This window comes from Vicugna pacos, chromosome 13 (genome assembly GCF_048564905.1).
Source record: "Vicugna pacos chromosome 13, VicPac4, whole genome shotgun sequence".
NCBI lineage: Eukaryota > Metazoa > Chordata > Mammalia > Artiodactyla > Camelidae > Vicugna > Vicugna pacos.
The window spans coordinates 65,771,586-65,799,553 of NC_132999.1; the positions used below are offsets into that span (position 1 = coordinate 65,771,586).

Here is a 27,968-nt window from a genome sequence, read left to right on the forward strand (position 1 = left end):
CCTCCGGTGGGCACTTTGCATCCCAGTTCCGGTTTCCTTTCTTGACATTGAAACAAACCCAAGGACAGACCCCGTCTGTGTCTTCTGAAACGTCGCAAAGCAACTTGCTTGCTCATAATTGTGGGAGGAAGAACCACCCGGGATTGTCTGAGTATCTTGAATTTTCCAACACAAGAAGTGGGACTGGAGGATGGTGGGGGCGGGGAGGGGGCTCTCCTCCCAGAACGAACCCAGGCTCCGCGGGCTCTGCCTTGGCTTCAGGCTAAGCTGGGAGGGTAAGTCAGCTCACCCAGGCTCTGCCGCTGTGGTCCGAGCTCGCCCCCAAGGCCCCCACAGTTGTCTGCTGCGGGCGTTGTTCCCAGCAGCCGGGCGCCCTGAAGCTGGTGCTGCCTGAGGACCCTCTGCGGGCTGTGCGGAGTAGCAGACCGCTGGTCACCCTTTAGGTGACGGGCCGCGTGCAGGAGACAGTTCCTGGCCCCCGTGGCCTTCGCTGCCCGGGGCTCCCCCAGCGAGAGTTGCACACGGGAGGTTGAGGCTGGTGCCCAAGGATCAAGGCAGGGTGCCTGGCCGGTCATCTCTCCCCACGGTCCCCTGGGACAGGGACTGCTCAGAGCCACAGGGCTCCTGGTGGGGTATGTCCAGAGGGTCAGAGATGAGGACCTGGAGGCGGGGCTGTGAGCACTGCCCTGCGGCCCCGCGGCCGTGGGGGGACACAGAGCATGAACACAGCCCAGTTCACACAGACTCCTGGGAGGGAGGGGTGTCAGGGCCTCCACGACTGCGTCTCCTGTGGCCTGGAGGCGGCACCTTGGAGGACTTCTCTGGGGAACCTTCTGGATGCTTGCTGAGTTCTTTCCAGGTTCCCTTTTCTCATGTCCACCTTCTCCTGCCTGGAGACACTGCGCCAGATCACACGAGCCTTCATCTGCACCGAGGCTGGGGTCCAAGGGCGCACCGGCCGGGTGAGGCTGGGTGGGGGGCACGTGGTCACTGGTGTATTTCTTTCTTTCTTTTTATTTTGGAGAAGGCGCTGGGGAATGAAGCCCCGTGGTCTGAGTAGGCTCTAGGGAGAACGAGGCCCGGCCAGAGAGAAGAAGCTGGACCCAGAGTCTGGGCTCCTTGAGGCCCCACGACGCAGCCAGAGAGCTGCCCGCTGCTCAGAACCACGCGGGGTGTGGGGCTGTGCCTGCTCCCACAACCCGGCCACCAGCAAAGGCCCTGATGGGCTGAGGGGACCAGACTCCCCCGACCTCAACCTGCCACCCTGTGTGGTCTCTCCGGAGGACCCGGGGCCATCCAGGAGGCCAGGGCCCCTGTCGGCCTGCCCAGAGCTGCCTCATCCCCTCTGGGAGCTGTGGCTTCTGGAACATTCCCTTTATGAGACTGTCTGGCCCCGTCTCCTTTGTCCTCTGGAAACTGGGGCTCAGGTTGTGTGTCATGAACCTCAAGTTAGTGCTTTTCTGATTAAAGTGACATCCCTGTCAAATATCACCTGGTGAACCCTGTCTGCTGCATTGCAGATCTTTAACTCGGGTTCCTTCCCTCCCGTGTGTGTGCTGTGCTGGGAGGTGGGGGGGTGTGTGTGTGCGTGTGTGCGCGTGCGTGCGTGCGTGCGTGGTGGGGAGGATTCCCTAAGAGCCAGGAAATCCTGGTAGAAACTCTTGGGATTATGGAAATCTGAGAAACCCCATTAATATCATGTAATGTTTCCTTCTCAAAGAGAAGCCTGTCTTCAGAAATCTTTGTTTTATTATTAATATTTCAGGGAAGGCTTTATTCCAGCTCCAGGCAGGGTCAAGGCGGTTGCTTTGCAGCAAGCTAAAGGCTTTCTGCTGGGGCCGTGTGGCCATCTGAGAGAGGGAGTCAGGTTTTGAGAGGCTATCTAAAATTTGGTGGTTCTAAATCTATTCTATCCCTTTCAAAAAGGCGTTTCTGAAATTCACGTCATCCAAACCAAAAAATATTGAAAATCTCCATGTCTCTAAGAGCAGTTTTTCTCTTATTATGAGAGTTTAAAATTGTCTGTATTCTTTTGCCACGGAAAATACGTCCCACAAGCTGCCCATTTTCCTCTGAGATCTGAAATGCAGGCACCTCCTCACGCCTCCTGACCCCTGCCTTCCTGGGTGCTTGGGGGCCCCTGCGACGCAGCGGAGTTTGGAGACGGGAGCTGCCGGGAACCTCAGTTGCCTGGTAACAGCAGGAATCACCCGCCGAGGTCCCACAAGGGGGCATGGGCCACTCCTCTCTCCCTCGAGGATGGAGGGTCTGAAGTGCCCCAGGGGAGGAGTCTCGCTGCTGTGGGCTATTTCACTGTTGCTTTTGCTTAAATTTGCACCCAAGTCCTCTCTGAGTTTGTGAACTAAAATGGGGACAATGAACCCCCCATTTTTAGGTTGGGTTGTAGAGAAAGTGAGGTGAGGATGAAATCTTGATCCCCCGTGGGCTTACATACTAGAACCAGGCCTGTTTCTGACTGTGGGGTGGAGCCTCGGAAGGGGTGAGCAGTGGGGGATAAAAGTGGGGTCCAATGAACGGGAACCCCTGAGCTAAGGACTATTATGCCATCCCGGAAGAAAGTCTTTCCGTCTGTGGGTCCTGACCATGGGATGAGTTTGCTGCGAAGCCATTCATTCCATTTGGACCCTGCGTGGGGCTGGAATAAAAGCTAACCTAAGGGGGAGGGTGTAGCTCAAGTGGTGGAGCGCGTGCTTAACCTGCGTGAGGTCCCGGGTTCAACCCCCAGTACCTCCTCTGAGAGTAAGTAAGTAAATAAACCAGATTACCTTCCCCCACCAAAAAAAAAAAGCTAATCTGAAATATTAATAATAAGACAAGGATGTTCGAAGACCAGTCTCTGAGAAGATGACGTATCTGTTCGCTTTTTCAATAGCTTGCCACGTAAAGAGACCTTCACTGCTTATGTTTGGTTCGTATACTCTAACAAACATTTATTTTTTAAATAAAAAATCTAGATCCTTCATTATTTCATCCTGGCGTCGTCCTGGTTCCAGCCTCGTGGTGTTTTTGTCACTGCCCCTGGGCTTCTGAACACATGACCAAGGATGCCTGCTCTCCACAAAGAAAGGGCAGTGGAAGGACCATCTTTCCATGTGCCTGAAACCTAATTCTCCTTCACTTTCATCTCGAAGAAAGAAAAGGGTTTTTTGAAAAGTCCTGTTCTAATTTTTATCATTATCTTTTGCTCTATTTCTGCAATTTTATATATATATATATTTACAATTTAAAAAAGTCCTTATTTTCAAAATGTTGGGTTCCAAGTAAAAGCTGTAGATGTCTTGCTGGCAGCGGTAGATTCAAGGTTCACTAGACTGTGTCCGGGGCGGGTGGGGGTGCTGGGTCCCGGCTGAGCCCCTCAGCTGAGCAGGTGTGGGGACCCTGCTGCTCTCGCGGGTCCTGGGTGTGCCCGCTGGGGTGTGCCCGCTCTTCATGCAAAACCATTTCTCTAAAGTCAAGAGCCTCAAACGGCTTTTAGAGGTTTGCCCAGATGACACGAGGCTGCACCTTTTGATGTGTGGTCTCCACAAACGTTTCTTAAAGCTGTGGAACCCTTTTTGCAGATGAAATCTTCTGAGTAACCCGAAGATAGAGACGGAAGCAGGCGGCTTTGATGGAAGGGGCTAGCTCCAAGCATCTCTGCTTCTCTGGGGACACAGTGAAGGCGTGACCAGGGGGCCTGGCTCTGAGCAGAGCCTCTGGATGCCACTTGTAAACTTGTAATTAAAGACATGGCACTCCCTTCGTGGTGGAAAGAACTCCCAGTGGCACCTTGTATCCTGGTCAGCTCCTGAGACTGGACGCCTGCAACCCTGGGCCGACATGGACGCAGCAGAGCAAACGAGGGTCCAGTGTGCTGAGCGGGGTCTTCAGCCTCCGGGGGGCTGACAGCAGAACAAAGTGTCCCTTGGCCCAGGTGGGGCCTAAGCTGGAGTCAGGACCACCCAGCTCAGGTCCTGGCTCCCGCAGGACCAGGATTCTGTGCCAGAACGAGTCCAGTCCCCTCCGCTGGCTGGCTGGGCTGCTCAGGGGTCCCCAGGGCTCGGGGCGGCGGGGCCTCGCCCTGGCCTTCCAGACGGCCAGCGCAGCCCCTCCCGCGCAGCTCGATGAAACAGCGGTGCAGACACGCTTTTCAAGCAGACGCGTCTGGTTCTCCACTCCTCCTGGGCTGGCGGGAACGGGGCCCTGCCGTTTCAGGCCTGCCTGCTCCAGCCGCGTTTCTTCACGTAAGCCACCAGCTTTCGGCTCCCGAGCTCCGCCAGCCCCGGGCGAGGCCACTGAACGAAGGCTCCAGTGGAGGTTCGCGGGGTGTCCCTGAGCCCCCAGAAGCAGCGCCGGCCGAGCGCCACACAGCCCCCCGCGGACGGGCTTGCAGAGGAGCGGCCAAGCCATCACCTCGTGCCCCCGCTTGCATCTGACCTGGCGCCAGGGCGCCGAGGACGGGGCTGCGAACGAGCCCCGGGCCTACCTGCTCGTTGATCTGGCACATGGTGAGGTTCTGGTCGTCGCAGGAGCAGGCCACGCGGATGTACTTGAGCCAGCTGCCGGCCCCGGCCTGGTTAGCGTCCACGCAGAACTTCCCGCTGCCCAGGTCTTCAGAGATCTGCTCGGCAAGAAAGAACACCAAGCAAGGTCAGAGGCATCCTGTGTGCCTCGGCTGCCGCACCCGGCCTCTGCCCAACCGGGGAGCTGGGGCTCGGAGTAGGAGGGCGGGTCGGCCCCGGGCCTCAGCCGACCCTCTGGGCGTCTGCGAGGCCCTTGGTCCCCCGGCCCCCCATGCCCAGGAGCCTCCGACGACGCGGAGGCAGGAGGGCTGCCCTGTCTCTTCTCACCGAGCAGATCACTGCCCTGGCCCGGTCATAAAAGTGCCACCAGCACTGTGAAAACTCCCCAGCGAGCAGCCCCACGTGGGAGGAAGCAGAGGCCACGGTGTCTGAGAGCAGAGCCCTCTGTGGGAGCGGTGGGCGTGGGCTGGAGACTGACGGTCCTGAAGGTGAAGGTGTGGCTGGGGTGGGGCGGCCCGTGCATCTGGGGGTGTGTGTGCCTGTGCGCGTGCCTGTGTGTGCTCACAGCGGTGTGCACGTCACCCTGCAAGAGGGAAAGCCACTTTGTTTTCTTCAAAGTGGAAGCTTCCCTTTGCCGCTGGGGGCCTGCAGACGCCTGGCCTCACAGCCCGACTGCGTCAGGACCTGGGCTGTCACTGCTGCTTTCTGAACGCACTTCCCACGGGCTGGGAGCGTCTCAGGCGTGCGCACCTCTGACTGGGTCGTTTACCAGAATACCTGACTGCTGTCCCCTGCTGACAGAGGGGCTCCCCAAGCCGGCAGGGCCCTGAGGGAGAGGCTGCAGGCAGCGCCTGCTCAGGGGCCAGGATCCAGAGCCGTGGAGGCCAGCAGCATCTCGGGCCAGCGTGCTGGGCAGCTCAGCCCTGGCGCCAAGTGGGTGGGGGGCTGAGGCCTGGGAGTAGGAAGTAGGTGTCCTGATGGGCCCGGGGGTCCAGGTGGGCAGGTGTGCTCAGGTGAGCCATAGTGTCCTGGAGGGCAGGTAGGTCTAGGCGTGCAAGCGTGTCCAGCTTGGCAGGTGTATCCCAGTGGGCAGGGGACCCAGGTGGGAGGGCTGGTGGGAGCAGGGTGTCAGGAGGGACCAGGGAAATCTGGTCAGGGGTTGTGACCTGTCCTACCACAAACAGAGGTGGCCGACTCCAGGTGCCACGGCCCCTGCCCTCTGGAGGATCTCCCAAGTGCGCCTGATGAACAGTAAGGACCTGGGAAGGGAAGGCGGCTGCCCCATGAGGCTGGGAGAAGCCCACTTCTGGCCAGAGAATCAGGAAGCTGTGTGAACAGTCCTGGTGCCTCCCAAACGTCTGGGGACACTTTCTAAATGGCCGAGGGTTCCGCCCGGCCTGCAAGTCAGCAAGGAAAGGGAGGTTTGGGGCAGCAGCTGATTTGTGGTGGGAGACACAGAGTCTGCCTCTCTTCTTTCTGGCATCCACGCCCCGTGGCCACTCTGGGGGGGTGCTCCAGAGCCAGCCTGGACGGGGCTGCGACCAGGAGGCCTCAGTCCTGGGGATTCTCCGCTCTGCGGGACTTTAACCACATGGGCCTAATTCTGGAAGAAAGGAGAGACCAGAGGGCCTGGGACAGACTCCCAGCCCTCAGCTGCCTCAGGTGCCAGAGGGTGAAGGGGGCACGGCCCGGTCTTGCCACACCAGGAGGCCCCTGTGGGGGAGTGCAGGCCCCCACGGGAGAGGCCCCGCCAGGCACTAACGTCTCTCATCAGCCCCTCCTCTCACCTCCCACCCCAACTGCAGGAAACCCACAAAAAAGGCCCACCAAGCAAAGCTGCGGTCAGTGGCACCTCTGCTCGGTGAGGCACCCCGCCTCCCTCCATCACAGGGAGGAAGAGGGGCCGCTGGCCAAGGCCAGGGACCCCGACCCCCCCACTGGTGAGGGCCCCAGCTCCCTGCGCCCCCCAGCGTCTTTGCAGGTGGTGCGGCTGGGCTGGGGGCTGGCAGTCTCTCTGACTCTGTCGTCTCTGTCTTTGCTTGCACGTGTCTCCCAGCCCCTGGTCCAGTCTGGTCCAGTCTGGGACTCGTGGAGACTGTAAGTGATGCTGTGAGTTGCCACAGTCAGCACGTGGGTGCCCCGCTTCCCCTGTCGCCCCAGGGAGCGTGCTTGGCCCTTAGGTCCTTAAAGGACCTGTCCTGGGGCAGCGGGGGAGGCGCGCCAGGGAAAGCGCAGGAGGCCGGGGGCAGTGACGGCCTGGTGCCTCTCGTTTCTGGAAGATTCCAGGCTCATCCCACCTGAGCCCTCCCCTGATGTCTGCGGGCAAGTCCACACTGCTGTTTGCACACCTACGGGCACACCAGGCCCCCTGCAGCCCCCCAGACAGGCCTGGTCGGTGGTCCATCCCGCTGCATGGCTGGGAGTAACTTTGGCACGGACAGACCCTCCCCCTTAAATGTGCCCTCTTGGCCCTCCCGGGACAGGTCTCTGTCCTCCACAGGATGCCCTGCAGGTGTTTGGACACGGCCCACTTTCTTCTCGCCCTGCCCTGGACCGCGGCCAACATCTCCAGGCCTCTCAAGCGCGAGTGAACGTGGACACGGCAGGTTGCTCATCCACCTGGGACACTGAGCTGGGGCTTCCAGACTGTCCCCATCCCTCTCGGGGTGCAGGGCCTGGGGCTCAGAGGGAACAACTCCTGCAGGACCCCCTGCCTAGCTCCCGGTGTGCGCCTTCTCCTGGAGAGTGTCCCTCCTCCTCAACCCAGAGGACCTGGCCCCCAGCCCCTGGCCGTTTGGACCATCACAGGGTAGCTGTTACTTCCTGGTGGCCCCCGAGGGTTGGGGAATCCCTCCCCCCTCACGGGCCCCCTGACCTGCTTTCTGGGGAGATGCAGGAGTCTCCATGACCTCCTTCCTTCCACAGGGACTAAAACTCTGCCTCTGAGAGGGATTAAGTGAACTGCCTCCAAGGACGGCCCAAGGAGCCTCGGCCTTGGGGCCCTGCACCAGTGAGGAAGGGCCAGGTGGGCAGCGGGGGCCTCACCCCGGTGCCAGGACCACGTCTCTCTCTTGTCTCCACGTGGAGAGTCCAGCCCTGTGGGGCGCCCCTGGGTGCATCTGGACGATGGAGCAGGAGGCACAGGAGCCCAGCGGGAACTCTGGAAGCTGCCGCCCTTCTGCTTCAGGCCAGGGAGGTGCTCCCAGGAGCAGCCTGAGCCCATGCCTCGGTGGGCAGGGTGCCGCAGGCCTGGCTTCTTGTCTGGGGCGGGGGTGGGCTGTGCCACTTCTGACTCCAGAAGGGAAGACACGGGCTACAGCATTGGTCTCCCCCGGTGCTCTTTCTAGGATCTCCGTGGTGGCCAAGCTGGGGCTTCTGGGGTGCTCACACCGGGAGCCGCGTGGGCTCAGGTCTCTCTCTGCTCCAGTCCTGCCTCTTACACATCACTGCAGGCCTCCAGACAGGGGCTGTTCTTGCTCATGTTACAGGACAGGAGACGGAGGAGCAGGGCTGCTCTGAGCCCAGGCACCCCGCACGCAGTCTGGAGCCAGGTCAAGGACCTGCTCCTAGAACCGCAGAGTCGGCGTGCTCCGGAATCCAGAAAGTGGGCCTGGGCAGCCCCAGGCCCCTTTCCTGCCTCTTTTGGGATGAGGCGCTCCAGGGCCCATGAGGACAGGTCAGGGCCCTGCCCGGGTGCAGGATGGATGAATGCATGAGCCCAGGAGGGATGGCGAGGGAAAGAGCTGGCCCTGCTCCCCGCGTCTCCTAGGGCGGCTGTAGCAGGTAGTGGCCTGGAGGCTGCTGTGGCCTCGGGGCTGGGCCTCTCTGCAGATTTGAAGTCCACCTCCCCCAGCCCTCCACCTGATCACACGCCAAAGCCTGGCTCGGGGCTGTCTGGGGCCGAGCCTCGGGGGTCCCAGAGCCTTCAAAGGAAGCTGCCCTCCTGCCCCCTCTCCCCATGTGGCCGTCCAGGCCCCCCCCCCACCCCAGCTCATAAATCACCCCCACCAGCAGTGCCGAGGGATGGAAGAATTCTCTTAGCCTCGACAATTTCTTCTGCACATCATTTGAGGTTTCCTGCACTTCGCGCTTGCGGGCTCCCGGCCGGGCTGTCCTCTCGTGTTTAGTGGGCCCGGCCCGCCCCGGCCCGTCCGGGGTGCGCGCATGGCCAGCAATGGCGGCGCACCTGTCGCCAGTGGGTTCCGAGCCCGCAGGAAGGAGCCGGCCCGGGGTCTGCCCCGCTGGCCCCGCGTCCTGTGGCTGCGACTTGGCTCTGCGGAAGCCCGGGCACGGGGGAGGGGCTCGTCCTTCCCACCCTGACCCCTTCTTTAATCACCCACGAGCTGTTCAGAGCCGCCAGCCAGCCACCAAGCTGCGCGGGGCTCTCCTGCCCGCCAGCACCCGCACGCACACGTCGTGGTTACGACTTAAGGCGTCCACGAGCCGCTGGAACAGAAAGCCCATTCTTGTGATGGAAGGAGGTGGGGGAAAGGCATTCTGGAAACACCTCTGCCGGTGCGGCCCCGGAGCCTGGGTGAGCTCGTAAATCCTCCGTCCTGACTCTCATTACGGGGCTCGGTGCTGAGATGACCGAGCACTAACGAGAAATGCGGCCGGCGGGACGGGGTCGCACGGCTGCCCAGCAGACAGGAGGTCTGGCAGACGGGTTACGGGTTACCGGCCTGGGGCCCTACTGCTCGGCTGAGAGGAAGGTGGGGGAGGGGAGGGGAGGGGAGGGGAGGAGGGGAGGGAGGGAGGGAGCTACTTCGAGGAAGAGCAGGTAACTCATGCAAGCTGTTCCTCCAAGATGGAGGCCAGCGGTCTCTGAAGCTCGCGAGGGCAGAGAGGACCGAGAGAACCAGTATCTCCTGGGGCTTGTGCCTGGGAGGAGCTGCTTGGGGCTCCCGGACAGCGCTGTTGACCATGGCCTCCTGGGGACATGTCCAGGGCAGTTGTGTGTGTATCGTGGGGGACAAAGCCCAGGGTCCCTTGGTCTCAGAGACTCAAGAACACGGCCCAGGATGGGGATTCTGCAAAGGAAGCGGGTGCCTGACAGGGGAGACTGACGGCATCCCTGCCTGGGGCCGCGCCTGGGGGATTGTCTCCTGTGGGCGACGGGTGGAGCCTCTCGGCTTAGAGCCAGACCCAGAAACCACACTTTGTGAGTTTTGGGACCACAGAAGCCTTCAAAGCTCAGACCAGAAATCACTCACACATCCAAGAGCTGTGCAACCCCCGGGGTTCTCAGACCCCCTGCCCCGATTGCTCAGACACCCAGGTGCCTCGGCGCTTCCGGGGCTCACAGACCATGTCCCACAAAACGCCCAGATGCTCATGCTGCTCTGGCCCTGGGGGCCCAGCCCGGGGCCCAGGAGGCAGAGCTCTGCTGTCTGCAGCTGGGCTCTCCTCATAGCTCCCCGCCTCTTCTTTGGCCCCTCCTCCCCTTCCATCCAACTCTTGTTTCATGTCTCCCTTTTCCTCCTTTTCCTCCTCAGGCCGGGTCTGCATACGGGGTAACTCTCCCAGCAGTGTCCGTGCAGAAAACCGAGGGCAAGATGGCGGCCAGGCAGAGGGGACGTGTCAGTCTAGACGGCGCGTTGCCCAGGCCTGGAGTGGGGCTGGCTCGCCCGAGCTTGCCAGCGACGCGCAGGGGACAAGACCAGAAGCTGTGGGAGCACGGCCACGCGGGCTGCGCTGAGGGTCACTGGCCCTTGGCGTGGCCTGCGCGCTGCCCGGCTCCAGACCGGGGGCGGGTGCTGGGGTTCAGCTTTCTCCCGTGTCTCGTCCATCACAGCAAGTGTGCAGGTTGTGTCATTGGTGGTGGGTGGTAGCCCTGGCCCATCGGGGTAAACGGGCAGCTGTACCCCAGAAATGGGCACATTGTGACTGACTGTACTTCGGTCAAAAAAAAGTTAAAATAAAAGAAGGGAAAGAAGAATCAAGCAAACTGGGGACTGAAACTAGTGCCCTCAGGTCTGCAGGGAAGTAAGTGAGGGACCCGCTCAGACAAGAAGCCCTTGGGGCGACCAACGAAGGGGCCCTCGAAACCTCAGGACCAGCAGCGAGGACGTGCCTGCAGGTGGCCTGCAGGGTGGGCGAGGAGTCTTGCAAAGGGGTCAGCTCCCTGTCACTGCGGGGACTCAAGGAGGCCTCGGTGGCCAGCCCTCTAGGCTGCTCCAAAGGGAGGCTTGACTCTCTTACCGCAGGAAACTTTCCAGCCTTGACATTACAAGTTCTCAACGTGACAACATGGGGGTTGTCTGGGCTCCTGCCTCAGCTTCCCCTTGAGGTGGGAAGCCCCATGAAAAGACTGGCAGGACCCCCAGGCAGGGACACTACTTTCCTGCCAGCGCCATTCGGTTCCCTGGCCCGGTGGCATTATCTTGCTTTTTGCCTCTGAAACAGCTTACTTCTAGGAAAGTGGAACTTACCCCTAAGATTCTATAGGTTCCCAAAGCTCACCCCTGATTGGTCCATTTCTAACACCTCATTTACATAAAGCTCACTCCAGATTGGTCAATTTCTAGCACCTACTCTGCATATGATGTTGCAAAATGTTGCAAAATCTTGACTGGTAGCTTCTAAAAGCCTGTGTAAACCTACAGACAGGATCCAGAGCCTGGAGAGTTAACGCCTCTGGGCCCGCTGGTGTAATAAACCTGAGTTCTCCAATCCGATTGCTCCTTGGTTCTCACCCGGGTCCAGGTTGCTGTCACACTGAGCTGTAGCACTGAGCTGTAACACACTTTGTTGCAACACCCTGTGGACCCAGAAAGCCTCTTTCCTGCCTCCCGGCCGCTTGGAGGCCAGTGGCCCCAGGCAGGAATGGTGCTCGCCAAGGAACACTTGGTTTGCCCTCGATAGCTCCTTGGAGAGGTCCAGAATGGAGCCCCATGCCCACAGCTCTGCTGGGCTCCGAGAATGCCCAGAGTGCATGCGCTGTGGGGACGCGTCTGTGGCCACTGATGGCTGCAGGCATCTGCTGCTTCCCTGGCCGCCTGCACCTGCTCACCTGCTCTCAGACATGCGGCGGCTTGGCTATGGGTGGGCAGCACAGGGTGATGGGGGAGCTGGTCAGAAGCAGAGACCCTTTCTGGATCTTCCGGGTGGGTAAGAGGCTCCTGGCTGGGCTTCTTCAGTGGGCTGCCCGGGTGCCCCGAGGGACAAGCCAGCCCTGGCAGTGAGGAGGGGGGGCCTCAGCAAACAGGCCCCCTCCCTCCTGGGTGTCTCCCTTCAAGGATCCATTTGCCCACCTGTGTGTGGGGCTCTCTCTTCACGCTCTGGAAGCTTTTGGGGTGTCCCCAAAGAAAAAGCCCCCAGTCACTGCAGGGAGCCCGGGTCAGCCTCAGCCCCGCACAGGAGGGGGTCCTCCTTGCCGACCCCGGCCGGTGGCTCCGCCACGGGCTGGTGGGCTGGAATTCTGGGCCCTTCCCCCGTGGGGCAGCTGGTGTCCCCAGGGCAGCTCCCTGTCAGACGGGTTCCTGTGGAGGCCAATAATCCAGGTGAGATCTGTGTGTAGATTCTCTGCCCTGCTCTGTCCCCTGCCCTGACCCCACAGTCCAGGGACCCTCAAATGTCTTGTAGGGGCCCACGTGCAACTGTCTTGACAAACCAGCACGGGAGGCCTGGCCTTGCCCTGCCCCAGCCTCGTGGGGGCTCTGCTCCTCTTGGGGTGGAAACACCCACAGGTCACCCAGCCGCTGCCGCGGAGCCTGGGGGCTGATCAGAAGGTCCGATGCCCCGGGAAGGGCAGGGTCGTGAGAAGCCACCCACATGCCAGCCCTGGGACTGTTTGAACAGGTAATAAAGGCTTTCAGTGCAGAGAAGCCCCCAAATATTGGCCGGCTTGTAAAGTACCCCCCCACCAAGCTTGTAAGTTCCACTCCCGCCCCCACCCTGGCCCCTGCCGCGGCTGCAGGCCGGCCCTGCTCCCTGGGCTGTCGTGGTTAGATCGCTAACAACCCAAACACTTCTTCAAACCCTGATCTGATTTGAAGTTGGGTCTGGAGCAGAAGTCTCTGAGCCTAAATTCTGCACAAGACCGCAGACTCAGCTGTGACATTCTGAAGTGAGACACTGTGTTTGTTTCTTGATCATTAAAAAGATTGGAGGGGACAAAAAGCCCAAACACCCCAAACCAAAGGCTTGTGGCAGCGTCCTTGCCCGGGGCGCGGCGGGAGCCCGGGGGCTGCCCACAGGAAGCGGTTCCTCCGCTGAGCTGATGTGAGGCCCCCAGAAGGTGTCACATTCATAACCTTTTTCTGGTCATACGGGTGGTGACAAACTGCACAGCTGGTGAACGGGGCTCCCCCCACCTGCCCCCAGCAGGTGAAGGAGGAATTCCCACAATGGCTAAGCTGCTGCAAATTGTGAGATGGGGGCTTCCAAAAATAGCACGCACACTCCTTGAGGCCCTGCGGGGAGCTGCCTGGCCTGTCTCTCTGCTGGACAAAAGCCCCAAGTGTGGGAGCCAAACGTGCAGCCAAGGAACCCACCAAGGAAGCCGGAGACCCCCTCACCCTGCCCTCTGCTCCTTGGCAGGGATTCTTCCCCCCTAGCCCACAGCCTCAGCCCAGGGCCTTGTTACCCTCAGACCCTCTGCGCCTGAGAGTCCAGATGCATCTCTCAGTGGATGGTGGATGGATGGATGGATCAGTGGATGAGTGGAAGGATGGATGAATGGAAGGATGGATGAATGGAAGGATGGATAGATGATGGATGGATGATGGGAGGATAGATGGATGGGAGGATGGATGGATGATGGATGGATGGATGATGGATGGATGGATGGGAGGATGAATGGATGATGAATGGATGATGGATGGATGATGGATGGATGGATAGATGAGGCACAGGGTTCCCTCAACCTACGCAGACACTTCTGGCTTTCTCCGGCTCCCAAGGTGAGATACAAGGGGACATCCTGCCAAGAGTTGTAAAGGTGGCAGAACACAGGGACCCCTCTCCCAGGAGGACTGTCCTGATCCCACACAGTGGGTTGGGCCCCTCTGAGGGGCTCTCCCATCGCCTGCCCCATCACAGTAAGGACACGGTCGACTATGGCTGTCCTGTCCAAGTAATTTCTTTCTCTTCCCCTGTACAATGAGGGCTTTTAAGGTTTCATCTGGCTGACTCCCAGAGCCAGGTGACAGTGGGTGCTCAGTGAATGTCTGGGGGACAAAGAATGAGTAGGTGTCTCAAGATAGCTGAGAACATTCTGCAGTATTCCACAGGCCTTTGCCTAAGGGGCTTTCCTCAGGTCCCCTTGGCACATTCTGGGCCCTCCATGGGTTCTGAGGTACAAATGCTCCTTTTAGTCTCCCCGGAAAGCAGAGTTGCATTTTTTCCTGCATCCAGTGTTACAGTCTGTCCGTCCGGTGTACAGCACCCCCATGCAATTGTTCCTGAGGCTAGTGTGGCGGTGTCCTGTTTCCAGGGCAGAGGCCGAGCCGGCCCGTCCACCTTAGCACCCCGCAGGGCTGGCCTGTACACCTCAGCACCCCGTGGGGCCGGTCCGTCCACCTCAGCACCCCGTGGGGCCGGCCCGTCCACCTCAGCACCCCGTGGGGCCGGCCCGTCCACCTTAGCACCCCGCAGGGCTGGCCTGTACACCTCAGCACCCCGCAGGGCCGGCCCGTCCATCTTAGCACCCCACGGGGCTGGCCTGTACACCTCAGCACCCCGTGGGGCTGGCATGCAGTAGCTGCTCATCAAAGGTCTGGCTGCCTCCTGCCAGGTTATATTTGGTGGCTCCCCTGCTGCGGACTCGGGCTCTCCCAGGCCACCCTTCTTCCTTTCCCAGGGGATGCGTGGGTCTGGAGAGGCTCTGTCACTCAGTTGTCAGCATCAGGCCACATGGTTTGAGATCAGTGTCTGCAAATCACTCAAACCTCAACAGGCCGGGTCTGAGCAAACACCTGGCCCCGTCCCATAATGATCATTTCCTGCGGCTCCTTAACAGACAAGAATGGCTCCTGGTGCGGACGGCGTGTGGATGCCCTGCTAGAAGCCAGCTCTGCACATGCACACGAGAGCACCGGGCAGGGCCCGGGCCTTGGCCTTGGCTTTATAGAGACAGGTGGTGTGTCTCCCTCTGAACAGCGTGCTGTGATCCCAGGGTTCCGTGTTCCCAGGGGGGCCTAGGGCTCAGCCGTCCTCTGGGTGGTTGAGTGGGGAGGGGTCCCCAGGCGCTGTAACCCAGTGGGCCCACCTTTGCTCTTGCACCCAGCCCTTCCAGCGCATCGGACGTGGAGGGCTGAGAGTCTGGGATTGCAAGGCTGGCTTTCCAGATCACATGACCTCCTTCCCGGTTCTCCAGCTCTCGCGGGCTGTCATCCTGGCCGGAGGCCATCCAGGCTCTCAGTGATGCACCTGGAGCCTTACGCCAGGCCTGCCCTTGAACGTGAGCTCAGCCCGAGATGCCGCCCTGGGAATCCAAAGCCGGCTTCCTTCCCAAGCCGTGGGCCCGGTGGGTCAGACCGGCAAGTTTAGAAATGATTCATAGACAGAGGTGCAGCAGAGTCAGTCTTGAATGACAAATGGAACCAATTAAATTCAATAGCGCTCCCTCTTTGCCCGTGTTTCAGCCGGTTCCTACAGCCAGTCACCTTCGACGAAATACATTAAAGGAATTAAGAGTATGTCCCCCACAACGATATTACCTGGACCCCTTTCAAGTCCACACCAGCCAAGTGCAAACATCTATTCAAGCCCAGGAAATAGAATTGAAACGGCTTATTAAAAACCTAATCAGCAGCATTTGTGTGACACAAATGGTTCTGAACTGCACCCACCAACCCCCGGCCTCTCCCGGGGGCAGGACAATGCAGCCGAGTACCCAGAATTTCAGTGGGGGCGTTTAAGAGCCTCGGAACATTGTCATCGAGATCTTTCTGTGGATTCTGCTGTTGTATTTCTCTCGTTTTGAGAACAGGCAAAGGATGGGAGGACGGATTCACTTTTCTCCCCAGGGTGAGTGGCGCACGGCTGCTTCTGGCAGATCTGTTGCTATTCATGTTGTCAGGACGGGAATAAAACCTGGGGTGGGGGTGTGTGGGGTGGGAGCGCCTAACTGCAACGGAGCAGCGTGGTTTGGGGCAGCCCACCAGGCTGCTGCCCTGAGTCGGGGCACCTCCCAGGTGCCCGGGTTGGAGCTGCCTCTCGAGGAGGGGCTGTGTGTGTGCAGGGAGGGGGCGGCTGGGGGCACCGTCTCTGGGGGAGGGCGGCTGGCGGTCTCCCTTCCGTTTCAGCTTCCTGGGTCTTAGGCTGTGGGCTCAGGGCGTTCCCTCTGAGGTCTCCCCGGCCCGCGGAGGGCGCCCGGGGCTTGATCACGAGTCCCCAGTGGCCAGGACCCCAGCCCCCGCCCCCAGACTCCCTCCTGATGGAAGTGTCGGAGGCCTGGTCTTGGGTGTGACTCCTGAGCTGGGAACTCTGTCCTGGAGACTCTGGGCCAGGGCCGTCCACGCGGTGACTCCCAGCGTCCAGCCCCACGTGGCAAGGTTTGGGGCCACTCTGGACAGGCCAGCCGCCCTCAGCGGTTCCTCGAAGGTTAGGGATGATCACCACGCTGCTGGTTCCCTTGAGGGACACACAGCTTCTCCCCTCTGCTGGGTCCTTGGCTGTTTTCTAGAAAGCTCTCTGCCTCCGGGAGGAGGGTCGCCCTTAGGTATGTCGGATGGATAATGTCCCTCAGAGTCCCTTTCCTCACCTCTCACTCTCTAAACACCTACTACTTAACTTTTATCTTTAACAATTTTTGTTTAGTCTTCCTCTGCAAACGAAGACTATTTTAAGATTTTCTTTTAAGTAAAAATAACCACTCCCGGTTCTTTCCCAAGCACCTAGCTTTGAAGACTAGGTTCTTTTTTCTGTTTAGTATCTAATTTAATTTTTTTAAACCATAATAAAAAAATTTTAAAGAATCAAAACATTTAGTGCCCCATTCCAGTAATTTTGTTCTGTCGACCGTGAATTACGGAAAGTAAGCTCATAAAAGTCATTACCTTAAAACACACCACCACTTCAATTTTGTCAGTATTTTACATTTATGTGTATGTTCTCTGGTGGCAGCGGAAATGCTCTCTGAAAATATTATCTCCTTAGAACCCTGAGGCGCACCTTAGAGCCACCGCCAGTGCCTGACGGCCGAGCTGGAGTCCCGGCCGTGGGAACGTGGCGCCTCGCTGGTGTGAGCATGGTGACCAGGGTGGATCTGAAGGCGGGTCTCCGGCCGGGTGCGCGTCACGGCACTTATCCTCAGACTAGTATTCGCAAAGCGCTCTGATCCGGGGGGCGGCCCTAGGCCGCCGCCCCGAGGAAGGCCCTGCGGGGCTGGGACAGGCAGGTGCATTTTCTTTCACGTTGCGTTTGTGACAGAGGACCCTGGGGCTATCGTGTCGGGGCTGGGTGGGAGGCCCAGCCTGCGGTCCTGGGAGAAGCTTCCCGGACACTGTCTCCGGGAAAGGGGCAGCCTGCGGGTCCTGGCCAAGGGGAGGGCCGAGCAGGAGGCGGTGCTGGCGGAGAGGCAGGCCTAGGGTAGCTGCTTGCTTTGCCTGGGTCTGCTGTGACCGCATCCCCAAGGGGACCCCACAGAGGCTGCTCCGAGTTCCACACCCACAGCCAGGGTCCTTCCACAGGGGCCAGTGAGAAAATCCACCACCTGGAGGTTTTCTGCAGAGGCTGGTGGAGAAATTTCTGGATTCCCGAGGGCCTCAGACCCTAGGCTGTTTCAGCGACCAGCTCCCTCGCAGACAGTCATTAGGTTTCGTTCTGGGCGCGATACAGCTCTCCCGCTCTGCCAAGTCCCCTCTCACGCGACGTCAGCTCATTCTCCTCCAGCGACTTGAGTCGGACGAGCTGTTTTCCTTTCCGTGTGCTTGGGTGGGAGAGGATCAAATTAGGTTTGAGACTTTCATCTCTCGTGGCTTCTCGAGGGCTGTCCCCTCCCGGGAATCCCAGAGAGTCACCAGCCTCTTTGGGAAGCCAGTAAGTCAAGACACAGCCAAGAGATCAGGGAACCGCAGGGCTGCGCACGTGTTTCTGGACAGCGGACACGTGTCTCAGGGAGGTGCTGGGCTGGCAGCCCCGTCAGGTCAGTGTCCCCGAAAAGGCATTTGGCTGTCGGTGCATCGGGTCAGCCGAAAGGTAGCTTCTCCCATGTCCCCACCTGTCCAGTAACAGCTTGCATTTGACCTTCTTCAATGCTGGCAGAGACCCACCCAAATCACGCCTGCCTGCCGTGCCATCCACACGCACAACCTCCTGCCGCTGGAAAGGGAGGCGGCCCCTTCCTCATGACAGCTAGGCCCCTCAGCTTCTGGGACCCCTCTGCTCATGGACGACGAGCCTAGAAGATGCCTGCTCCTTCTTAAACGGGTCAACATCTTGAAAACAAAGCAGAGCAGAATAAAACACGCCGGTGCCGCCCCCCACTCCACCCCTATATGCCACAAAGTTCCCTTTGTGCCCCTGCAGGCTGGGCTGGACCAGACTCGGTGTTCGAAGACACGGTTACAGCCCAATACTAGGCAATAGGATGTTAGCCACACATTCTAATAAAAAAATAAAATAAATAATAATAAACATTTGACCTAGAGTAAAGATCTTTCACCAGACACCCTAATCACTTTTCTGCTCCGACCTCAGTTTTTTCTGGACTGGCTCCAGCAAGCCCCGGGGTGGTGCGACAGCCTTTTTCTTGGCGGGAACAAAAGGTCTTTTTTAGTCCTAAGGGCTGTCAAGTTTATCCAAATACTCTCAGCTTACTACTAGCCCCTTTCTGAATTGATATTTCCAATAAAAGGACACTTTGTATCTTTAAGCCACACGGCCCCCCGAGCGAGGATGCGGAGGGCAGGGAAGCCCGCTGCGCAGCCCCGTCTGCCACTTCCTCGGAGACGGGCGGGAAAAAGGCGGCCCCGGCGTGATGGGGCGGGAGTGGGCCCAGGGCAGGGGACCAGGCCGGGCGCCGACAGAGAAAATGGAACCCCCAGAGGGGCCCCGCCCCACACCCTGACTCAGGGCATCAGACGCGCCCCGTGTCCTCCTGCATCGGCCCTGGTTTTGGCCAAGCCCGCCCAATCTGTGAGCAGCTGCCAAGCTCAACACGTCGTGAACGTGCTCAGCGGCAGAGGGAGAGAGTCCGTTCCAGTGGGGCCGCGCTGTGCTGGGCCAGGCCTGTGTCCCTGGCAATCAGCTCTCCGGCCTCACTGGAGCCAGCCATCCACGACAGGCCAGGGCTGTTCTTAGCACCAGCTCAGCTGCATCTGCCAGACCCCCTCCTGCTAGCCAGCCTCGGAGCCCTCTCCAGCGCATGCACGTGAGTGCGTGTGTACAGTGTGTGTACGTGTACAAGCGTGTGCTTGTGTGTACAGTGTGCATGCACAGCACATGTGTTTGCATGTGAGCACACATGCACAGTGCATAAGTATGCACGTGTGTGCGTGCATGTGCACAGCATGTTTATGCGTGCATGCGTGTGCACAAGTGTGTACTGTGTGTATGTGTGCACGTGCAGTGTGTTTATGCGTGCATGTGTGTGCATGTGAGTGCATGTGCACAGTGTGTTTATGTGTGCATGTGAGTGCATGTGCAGTGTTTATGCATGCATGTGTATGCACGAGTGTGTATGTGTGCATACGTGTGTGTGAGAGTGTGTGAGTGCCTGTGTACAGCACATGCGTACTATGCACAGTGCATGTGTGCACGCCACACGTGCACACACCCTTCAGAGCAGCCTCTGCAGCCCCACAAAGGGCATTTCCTTCCACCTCAGCCTCCTCCAAACGGCTCTGATTAGCGTTAATGATAATTCTCATTAATCACCCGTGGCTGCGGCTGGTGGAAGCGAGCCTGCGGCGGGTGACGGGAGCCTCTTGGGCGGTATTTATGACTTGTGAGCGCGCGGCAGCTCCGGGCCCTGACGCCTCTGGCCTGCGGCTGACATTTGGGGCTGCTGGCTGCCCAGCAGAGCCCCAGCGTTTCTTCTCTGGGCCCGACCTCAGGGACGCCCCCAGCCTGGCCCGGCCCGGCCTCGTGCACGGGGCGGCAGCTCCCTCTCAGGGCCTTCGGGGTGTGGGCAGCCTGCCCCCAACGTGGAGGAGGAAGCAGCAGGAGGGGTGCTTGTATCTGCCAGGAAGCCCCCCCTTTCCTTCCCAAGCAGAGCCGCACACCTCCTTCTCCTCCCTGACCCCCAGGGAGGGGTGTCAGCCGCCCTGCCCTTGTGCCCCCCTGGAGCCCGGCGAGACTGCCCCTACTCAGGGGTGGCACGGCGTTTGCTCTACCTGTGACCCTCGGCTGGCAGCACACAATAGGCGCTTGGGGGATGCTGGTGGCTCCGAGATGGGCTGAACGGGCAGGGGAGGAGCTACATTCCGTCGTGGAAGCCTGACCGGAGCCCCCTGAGCAGCCACCCCCAGTCCTCAGGTTGATGCCGAGCCCGGGGGACCTTGCAACTCAAACCGCACAGAAGCCACAGCCTGGTGACCCCAGGCTGCTTCCAGGAGACCCCTCCTCGCCTCCGTGGTGTTGTCCCCCAGGTCACCCTCCCTCCGCCCGAGACGCGCCGGTTTACTCTGGGGACCCCTCGCAGGCTTCCTTTGTCTCCCTTTCATTTCCACAAGCAGCCCTGCCCTGGGGAGGCTCTGTGCCCCTTCAGACGGCTCAGGTGTGGGAGGAACGGTGCTGGTGAAGGATGAGGCCGCCCTAACGCACTCCGCTTCCTTAGGAAGCAATAAAAGTGTCTTTCTCCAGGCTTGGGGCAGGGGTGGGGCGTGGCCCCACATGTCAAGCTTCTGGTCCCCCGGCTGGACCCTGATAATTAAAACTGCGCTCTGGCCCTGGTTTCTATAAGGCCCACTGTCCCCCTGGGCAGCTGGGGGAGGGGGAGTAATTGCCCCCACAACAAATAAATATGTTGCCATCGGCCTAGTTTAATTTTGCCCTGGCACCAGGGGGCCACGTGCAGGGGCACAGGGTCATTACTAGGCTGTTGCTGGGGTAAGGGGCAGGCAGCGGCGGCCCCAGGCGGTGACATTCTAGAGGTAGACGGTTCCGTGAAGGTCTGGGCTGCAAGGGAAAAGAGGCCATTGCCAGGATCTACCCAGAAAGTGCTGGATGGGTGGGCGTGGACGGATGAGGGGCTCCTGCCCACCGGGCTCACCTCCTGGGCCCTTGGAGGCTGCAGCGTTGCCGGGCCCACCTGTGCTCCCGTAAAGAGGTCACGCTGAGCTCTGTGAAGGCTGCCACGCAGGGCTATTCGAGTCCACTTAACGGCAGACCAGGAAGCCCTGAGACCATTAGACCACCTCCGCCCCAGACTTCATGCCTGGAGGAAGAGCTCTTCAGGCAGGTGGACCCCCACGCCCCACACAGAATGGAGTGGGTTTGGGGTCAGTCCGACCGCGATGTCCTTCCAGAAGCCCACCTGCAGTTCTCGGAGAGCCGGACCCGGCTCAGAGAGCAGCCCTTAGAACTCCACCTGGGAGTTCCTCTGCCCGAGGCCACGTGCAGCCCAAACCACGTCCCCGCCCACGTTTCCAAAGAACTCCGGGGCTGATTCAGGTGGATGGTGCTGATTTGGGTACTTCTGGTCCCTAATCTGCAAGCATCTGGTTTCAGCTGAGTGGTCTTTACTTGGGGTGTGAACTGCACGGATCTGGGTTTTGTTTTGTTTCGGGTTTTCCCCTCCTCCTTCCTCTCGTGTCCTCAGAAGGATCCTGGACCGAGCCTCCAGCTCTCCGAGCGCCTCCTCAGGGCGCCTGCAATCGTGCGAGGCCGGCGTGGGGGCTTATTCGGGAGGTGCCCCTCCTGGGAGATGAGGGGGGCTTATTATGGATTTTATACTTCGGAAGCCCAGGCTGGGTCACACTCTCGGGGATGAAGACGTTGTGGGTGACCCTCAGGCCCCTGGGAAAGCCGCACCGCCTCACGGAGGGGCAAAGCGGCCTCGTGTGAGGCCTGGGGTGGGTTTTGAGGCCTCGCCTGGCTTCCTCGGCTCCCAGTGCTCCTGGGCCATCAGCCCGGCGGCTCCTTCCACAGTGGGAGGCGTTCCCCAGAACTGGAGCCCCCCACAACCGCTCCCCGGATGTCGATTTAAGGATGCTGCGGCACATCCACTGGTGGTCAAGCGGGCTGCCTGAACACAGTGGGTGGACAGCAACAGCCAGACACCAGCCCACGGGGGCAGCCCCTTGGACACCCATGCCGTCGGGAGAGGACCGCGGCTGCTGTGAGCCCTGCGGGGAAGGGCAAGTCTGCGGACCCTGCCGTTGGCGCCTGACCCAGTGAAGCTCAGGGGTCCCTATCTGCTCCCAGAAGGGCAGTCTCAGGGTGTCCTGCACTGGCCCCTGAACAGGGAGGCTGCAAGTTGTGGGATCTTCGAGGCCCCGCCCTCCAGAGAGTCCTGATACACAGCCCGGTGCCTTAGGAAAATCTGTCTGCGTGTTTATGTCCATCCATCCAACCTCCCATCTGCTGACCCAGCTACATTTTTTGTTTTTAATCAAGCTCCCAGCACCCTGTGCAATCCAAGGCGAGGCTGTGCTCTTAGCCTCATTTCCATGTGTGACCCTGCTCCGGTCTTCCCGTGACCCTCCGGCCCCAGCCCTGAGTCCCTGCCTCCCCACCAGCCCCACGCCATCCCCTCCAGGAAGCCCTCCGCTCGTCCCAGCACACCGATGCCTCTGTTTTGCTCCTTCCCTCTTCCTGCAGGGTCCACATCTTGGGCTGATGCCCACCTGTGCCTTCTTCCATCCTCGCCTCCTGGTTCTCCGGGGAAGGACTCCTGCGGCGTCCTGTACACAGGGTGGGCGAGCTGCACTGGCCACCATGTGCCCCCAGATCACGGGGTTTTCAGACAAGATTGAGATCCGCACAATTCAAGCCTGGAGGGAGGAAGGCATTTGCCAGGAGAGGGAGGACGAAGTCACCAGAGCCACAATGAGGCCACTCGAGGCTCCTCGGAGGAAAGTCTGCCTGGGAGGCGGGACTGAATCAAGGAGGTGGGGCGCCTTCCTTTGCCTTCCGATCCGTGTCCAGGGCTTGCTGGCCACCAGCAGACGCTCGCTCACTCTGGGCTGTGGCCAGGGGGCCCCGTCACGTCCTTCGGCCGGCCAGACCTCCTCCTGTCCCCTCCTCCTGTCTGGGCCCGTCACCCAAAGTCCAGGACACACCCTCCCCTGCGCCTCCCCCCACGGAAGTCGGGGTTTGGAAGGTTCTGGCCCAGTGGAACCTCAGGGCTGTGCCTGGTGAGGTCGGGACGCCCCAGACCAGCGCGTGCTACGCTCTGCACATCTCTCTCTCTCGTAGCTTTTTTTCTTTCCTTAACCAAATGATGACTTTCCTGGGTTACACAGAACCCAGGAGGGGCTGTTCTGCGTGGTTGGAGCAAGGGCTCCCCAACTGCCCGGAAGGTGGGAGAAGTTCTGAGTACCAACACCCAGGGCTGGCTCTGGTCCCCGTGGCCACACTGCCCGCAGAGCCCGGTCTCTGTCCGCTCGGCCTGTCTCCCGCTCCCTGTGGCTGCTGGGAGCAGGTGAGGCGTGAGGGCTGCAGTGGGGCCACGGGGAAGGGCCTGCAGGGTCAAGCAGACCCGAGGCTCACAGGCAGAGCCTCTGCGCGGACATCTGCGGCCCTGTCCGTCCCCGGGTCGGAGCTGAAACATGGACGAGGAACGTTCTCTTAAAACCGTCCCCACTTCAAAAAGGCTTTTCGTGCGGCTCAGTGGCAGACTGCTCAGCAGACAGGGCCGTGACTGTTCAGTCGGTGTCTTCGCCCAGTCGCACAGCTGTGGCCCTGCTGGAGTGGATGAACGCGCCCAGGGGCCCCGGCCTGCGGCCCCTCCCCTCCTTCCTGCAGTGGGACAGCACCCGGGTATCCGACACCGGTTTTATGACTTTCCAGGGACGTTCCACTTTGGAAAAACGGAGCAACTTGATCCACAGGGGACCTGGGAGGGGCGGGGCGCTGGGCCCATTGTCCTTCTGGGGTGGCCCCTGGCCTGGCGGTCCCTCTGGACACAGCTCAGCACTGTTGAGGTCCCCCTCCCCTCGCACAGAGCCCAGCGAGGCTGCCAGAGCGGCGTCTGCTGCAGAAGCTGGCCTCCCTCTGTCCCCCATGAGCAAACTCTCCAGGGCTAAGAGTGGCCACACAGTGGGGGGGGCTGCCCTCTCCTCCCAACTCCCAAAGCCCACGCTCGGGCCTGACCCGCCTCTGCCTGGGGCTGACCTGCAGTCCAGGAGCCCAGAGGACAGGGAGATGGGGGCCTCTGAGACCGACGTGGACGCCAGCCACTGGGCCGTTCTCGGCCTCTGCTTTCCATCAGGACCGGAGCCCCTGGAGGGCAGCCCGCCCACCACACAGTGCGAGGACACCAGCCCCAGAACAAGGAGCGCTCAGGTCTAGATGTTCAGCTGCTTCTGGAGGTGACCGGCTGTCCTTGCCTGCAAGTCCCAGCCTCTGCACTTGAGTAGCAGGAGAAAACGTCCCCCGGGACTGAAGTCCCCGGTCCACCCACACGTGGTCATCATTCAGACGCTGTGTCCTGGATGACGTGATAAAAGACGCATTTGATTCAAATACGCGGCAGTTAGGGCCAGGGACTGTGGCCCTGCCAACAGGCATGCATGCGTGTAGTGCTCGTCTGTGGTCTCTCGCTGGCCGTGGGCGCTAAGCCTGCGTCTTCGAGGGCTGCGTGGCCGCACAGGCCCTGAGTGCTCCGAGAGGCGTCCCGCAGGCACAGCTGAGGCCCCCGCCCGGCGCCAGCTGCCACGTAAACGCACGCCCTTTGCGGGGGCGCTTCCCACCGGGGCTGCTTCCCGGCTTTGCGCTTTGACAACTACTGTTCTCTTCAGTCACATCGAGGACAATTTTTCTTTCTTTCTTTCTTTTCTCCAGAGGGAAAAATGTTAAGGTTGCCGCCAATTTTCTAAAGACCCTTTAAAGGAAGACCCGAAGAGACGGAGCTGTGCGAGCTGGCGAGGACAAACCGCAATGACAGGTGGAGCGGAGGGAGAAACCCGAGCTCCAGAGTGGCTGCAAGTAGAGATTTCTTGCAGATGGTGTGGCCCGGCCCACATCGGGGAGGCAGCGTCTGCAGCGGCCCCCTCGACGGGCCGCAGGACGCTGGCCATTTGGGCCTCTTCCAGGGACCCCGCCTCCAGCTGTCGGAGGGGAGATCCTCACGGCCTGGAGACGCACCGCGTAGTCAGGATGGCTGCTTCCCTGGGTGTGAACACCTGGGGGCAAGGGGTCCCCGTTTCCCGGATGCTGGCCCGCCTCTGCCGCGCGAGGGTTTGACTTGTGCCCCCAGTTCTCTGAACGACTCCGAGTTTAAGAATAGATGTACATTTAAAGCCTCCAGTGAGCGAGCAGAGGCTGCGTCAGCCTCTGAAAGGCGGCCCTGCTGGCAGAGCCAGGGGCGGCGGCGGAAGTCCTCCCGCTGACTGCTCACAGTTGTTTCCGTCTCCACAGTCCTGTTCTCCGGGCACCGAGGGGCGCCTGCTCCCCTCAGAATGGTTCGAATTAGGAGTGAGCTCGCCTCCTCTGTCAGCATGAACCATCACGCACGGTGACTGCGTAGACGGGGAAGAAGGTGGAAGCCAGACAGAGTCTCCTGTTGTTCAGCCCAGTTATCTTCGGTGCTCCTTGTGCAAATGGTGGTGGCGGTCTCTGGCCGCCCCATCTGGTCTGGGGCTCCAGGGAGGTCCTCCCTGCTGGTGTCACACTTTTAAAGATGTCAGAGGTGGGGGGAGGGTAGCGCTCAGTGGAAGAGCACGTGCTTAGCATGCGCGAGGCCCTGGGTTCGATCCCCAGTACCTCCATTAACTAACTAAATAAAAATAGATCTAATTGCTTCCCTCCTCCTTCCAAAAAAATGAGTAAATAAATTTAAAATTAAAAAACAGTCAGAATAAAAGGGAAAAAAGACATCTGTGGCCTGTAAGCAAAGGCTGGGGGCAGGGGGAAGGGGTCCCTCTCTGCCTCTTCCCCGGGCCTGGTTCTCATCCCTACTCTTGGGGTCACGGCAGGGCATCTGAGGGTCGGCAGCTGGCGATTTCAGGGCCTTCTGCCCTTTGGGTCCTCAGGGTGGGTGAAGGTCTTGTGTCCAGAGAAACCCCGTCCAGGACCCACTTCCCTAAGCTCCCGGAGGCTGAGCCACGCCAGGAGTTTTATGAAGACGTTTACTTTCGTTCAGAGACATGGGACCAACTGCCCTCCAAGGTGGAAAACAGCCACTCGCACTGTGTCTGTGTTGTCCACGCTGACCCAGGCAAGGAGGCCCTGGCCCTGTCCCCGCCCTGGGGACACGTGAAGACCTTCGTGTCTTCCTCCTGTATCCTCGAATCCTGGCATCGTCCTCGGAGCCCAGTGAGATTCACCCAGCTGGCACACTTCCGCAGGGGCGTTAATACGTGTTAATGGTTTTGTTCTATTAAGACCACAGCCTCAGACAGGGTTTCTCCGCCTCATCACTGTGGACGTTTGGGTCCGGCGCACCATCTGCTGGGGGCGCTGTCCTCGGCACTGGAGGTGTGGAACAGCATCCCTGGGTTCTGTCCACCAGCTCCCCGTGGTGACAAACAAAAATGTCTGCAGGTACTACCACTGTCCCCTGGAAGGCAGCACGGCCCAGGGCTGAGAACCAGTGGTTGCAGGTCATCGCTTTTTGGAGGTCGTAGATAAAGGGTCACGCTGTCATCACCACCAACCAGGCTTGTGGGAGCAGGTGTGTGCGCTGGCAGAGAAGTGGGTTAAATCAGCAGAACGGGAACGAGGGGGACATCGCCGTGAAAGTGTCCGCACCTCTCCTGGCAGCTCCTGCCCGTAGGGAAAACTGTTTCCTGGGTGCAGAGAGGGGAGAAGGAGGGCTGGGTGGGGCCCAGGGCCCTGGGAGACTCTGCTGGTGAGCCCTGTGGAGGGGACCAGCCCAGGCACCGGGGTTTTCTCAGTCCTGCCGCATCGACTGCATCAGGTTACCATGGCTGATGCCTGGGCCCCGGGAAGGGGAGAAGCTGCGGCCGCTTCCCCAGCTCAGCGCGGGCTGACGTCCTAGGAGGAGGTGGCCCTCCACTCCATGTCTGCAGCTGCCGAGAGTCCTTGGAAGAAAGCCTTCATCCACTCAGAAAACGCAGGCTCCAGGCACAGAGATCTCTACTTTTGGGGAGGCAGCGCCCTCCTCGTCCAAGGTGGCGCCCAGCTGAGCTTGACCACAGGATCCCCCCGTTCATGGCCCGGGACGGGGCACGGGGATGGTTGGGGCACAGGAACAGGACCTCCCCACCAGGCGTCAGGCCTTCCCCCGGGCCCAGGGCTGTCGGGAGCCCAAGTCACTGTCTGTGCCCAGCGTCCAGCTGAGGATGGATCTTGCTGTGTGGGGTGAGGGGCCCTGGGGCCCCCACTCCAGGTCCAGGGGGAGCAAGCTGCAGCCGAGAGGCGAGCTCTGTGTCTGGGCCAGCTGCTGGGCGGCGTGTCTGCTCCAAGGCTGCAGGAAGGGGAAGCAAATCTGCCCTACCTGTTTGGAGACCCAGCATCCCAGCCACCTGGACCCAGGGCGGCCGGCACCGCCTCAGTGCCCTGAGCATCCCTGCGGTTTGGGGACTTTCTCAGTGGGGGAGGGGCTGGCCAAACTCCAGGACCCCAACTCTGGGTCTGGGCAGGAGGGAGAGTGGCCCACAGGCAGGGCAGCACCCTCTGGAGCCCCGGGGTCCACCACCTCCAGCTGCCCATCTGCCCACGTGACCCCAGTCCCCTCGCCACCCCGAGCTCATCTGTGAAGTGGGTACAACAGCAGTGCCTCCCTGGGCTGCTCTCAGGCTTCACCCGGGCTGCAGGCAGCACCCGGGTGAGGCCAGCACTTGGAGGGCTGGCGCAGTGCTGCCGCTTTGATTTCTAAATGCCCTTAAACAGGTGAGGGGGAGCGGAGGCGGGGCTTCGCCCTGCAACGTGGCCCTGATGGAGAATGGGAATTTCAGACACCACCTGCCGTCTTCTCGCGGGGACAGGGACGGGGTGTGAGCACTGGCCCTGGCTGATCAGATGGCGGCCTCACGTCCTAAAACAGACTGTCCCTAGCGCCTGCGCAGAGCGGCTCCCCGCGCCAGCGGCGCTCTCACCTTTAGCTTCTCGGCTGAGAGATGACGGCTCGGCGGAGAGGGGCTGGGGGCTTTGGAGCAACCCCACCGACACCAGACACGTCGGCCTGCTCGGCCGGCGCAGCAATCCCCCGCATGCGGCAAGCTGATGTGGGCAAGGAGGTTATTTGCTTAAGATTAGGGAAGTTTTGCTAATGCCGCCAGCGGAGTCCCGGGAAGAGCAAACGGCGCTGTTTCTAGAAGAATGTGGAGGGGTCTTAGGCCCTGAGAATTGTGCTTGATTCAAGGTGGAGGTGGCAGCTGTCACCTCGTCACCGACAGGCCGATCATTCTCGTCGGGAGGTGCCCAGAGGAG

At 60.4% G+C, this 27,968-nt stretch overlaps 1 protein-coding gene across 1 annotated transcript in view; it reads right to left on the reverse strand.

Moving 5' to 3' along the window:
- The window catches only part of PRDM16 (PR/SET domain 16), a 311,746-nt gene that overhangs the window by 41,502 nt on the left and 242,276 nt on the right, over window positions 1-27,968 (reverse strand). The window contains exon 4 of the mRNA XM_072975567.1: window positions 4,487-4,621. Coding sequence (XP_072831668.1) covers window positions 4,487-4,621 — 135 coding nt within the window. The remainder of the gene's footprint in view (window positions 1-4,486; window positions 4,622-27,968) is intronic.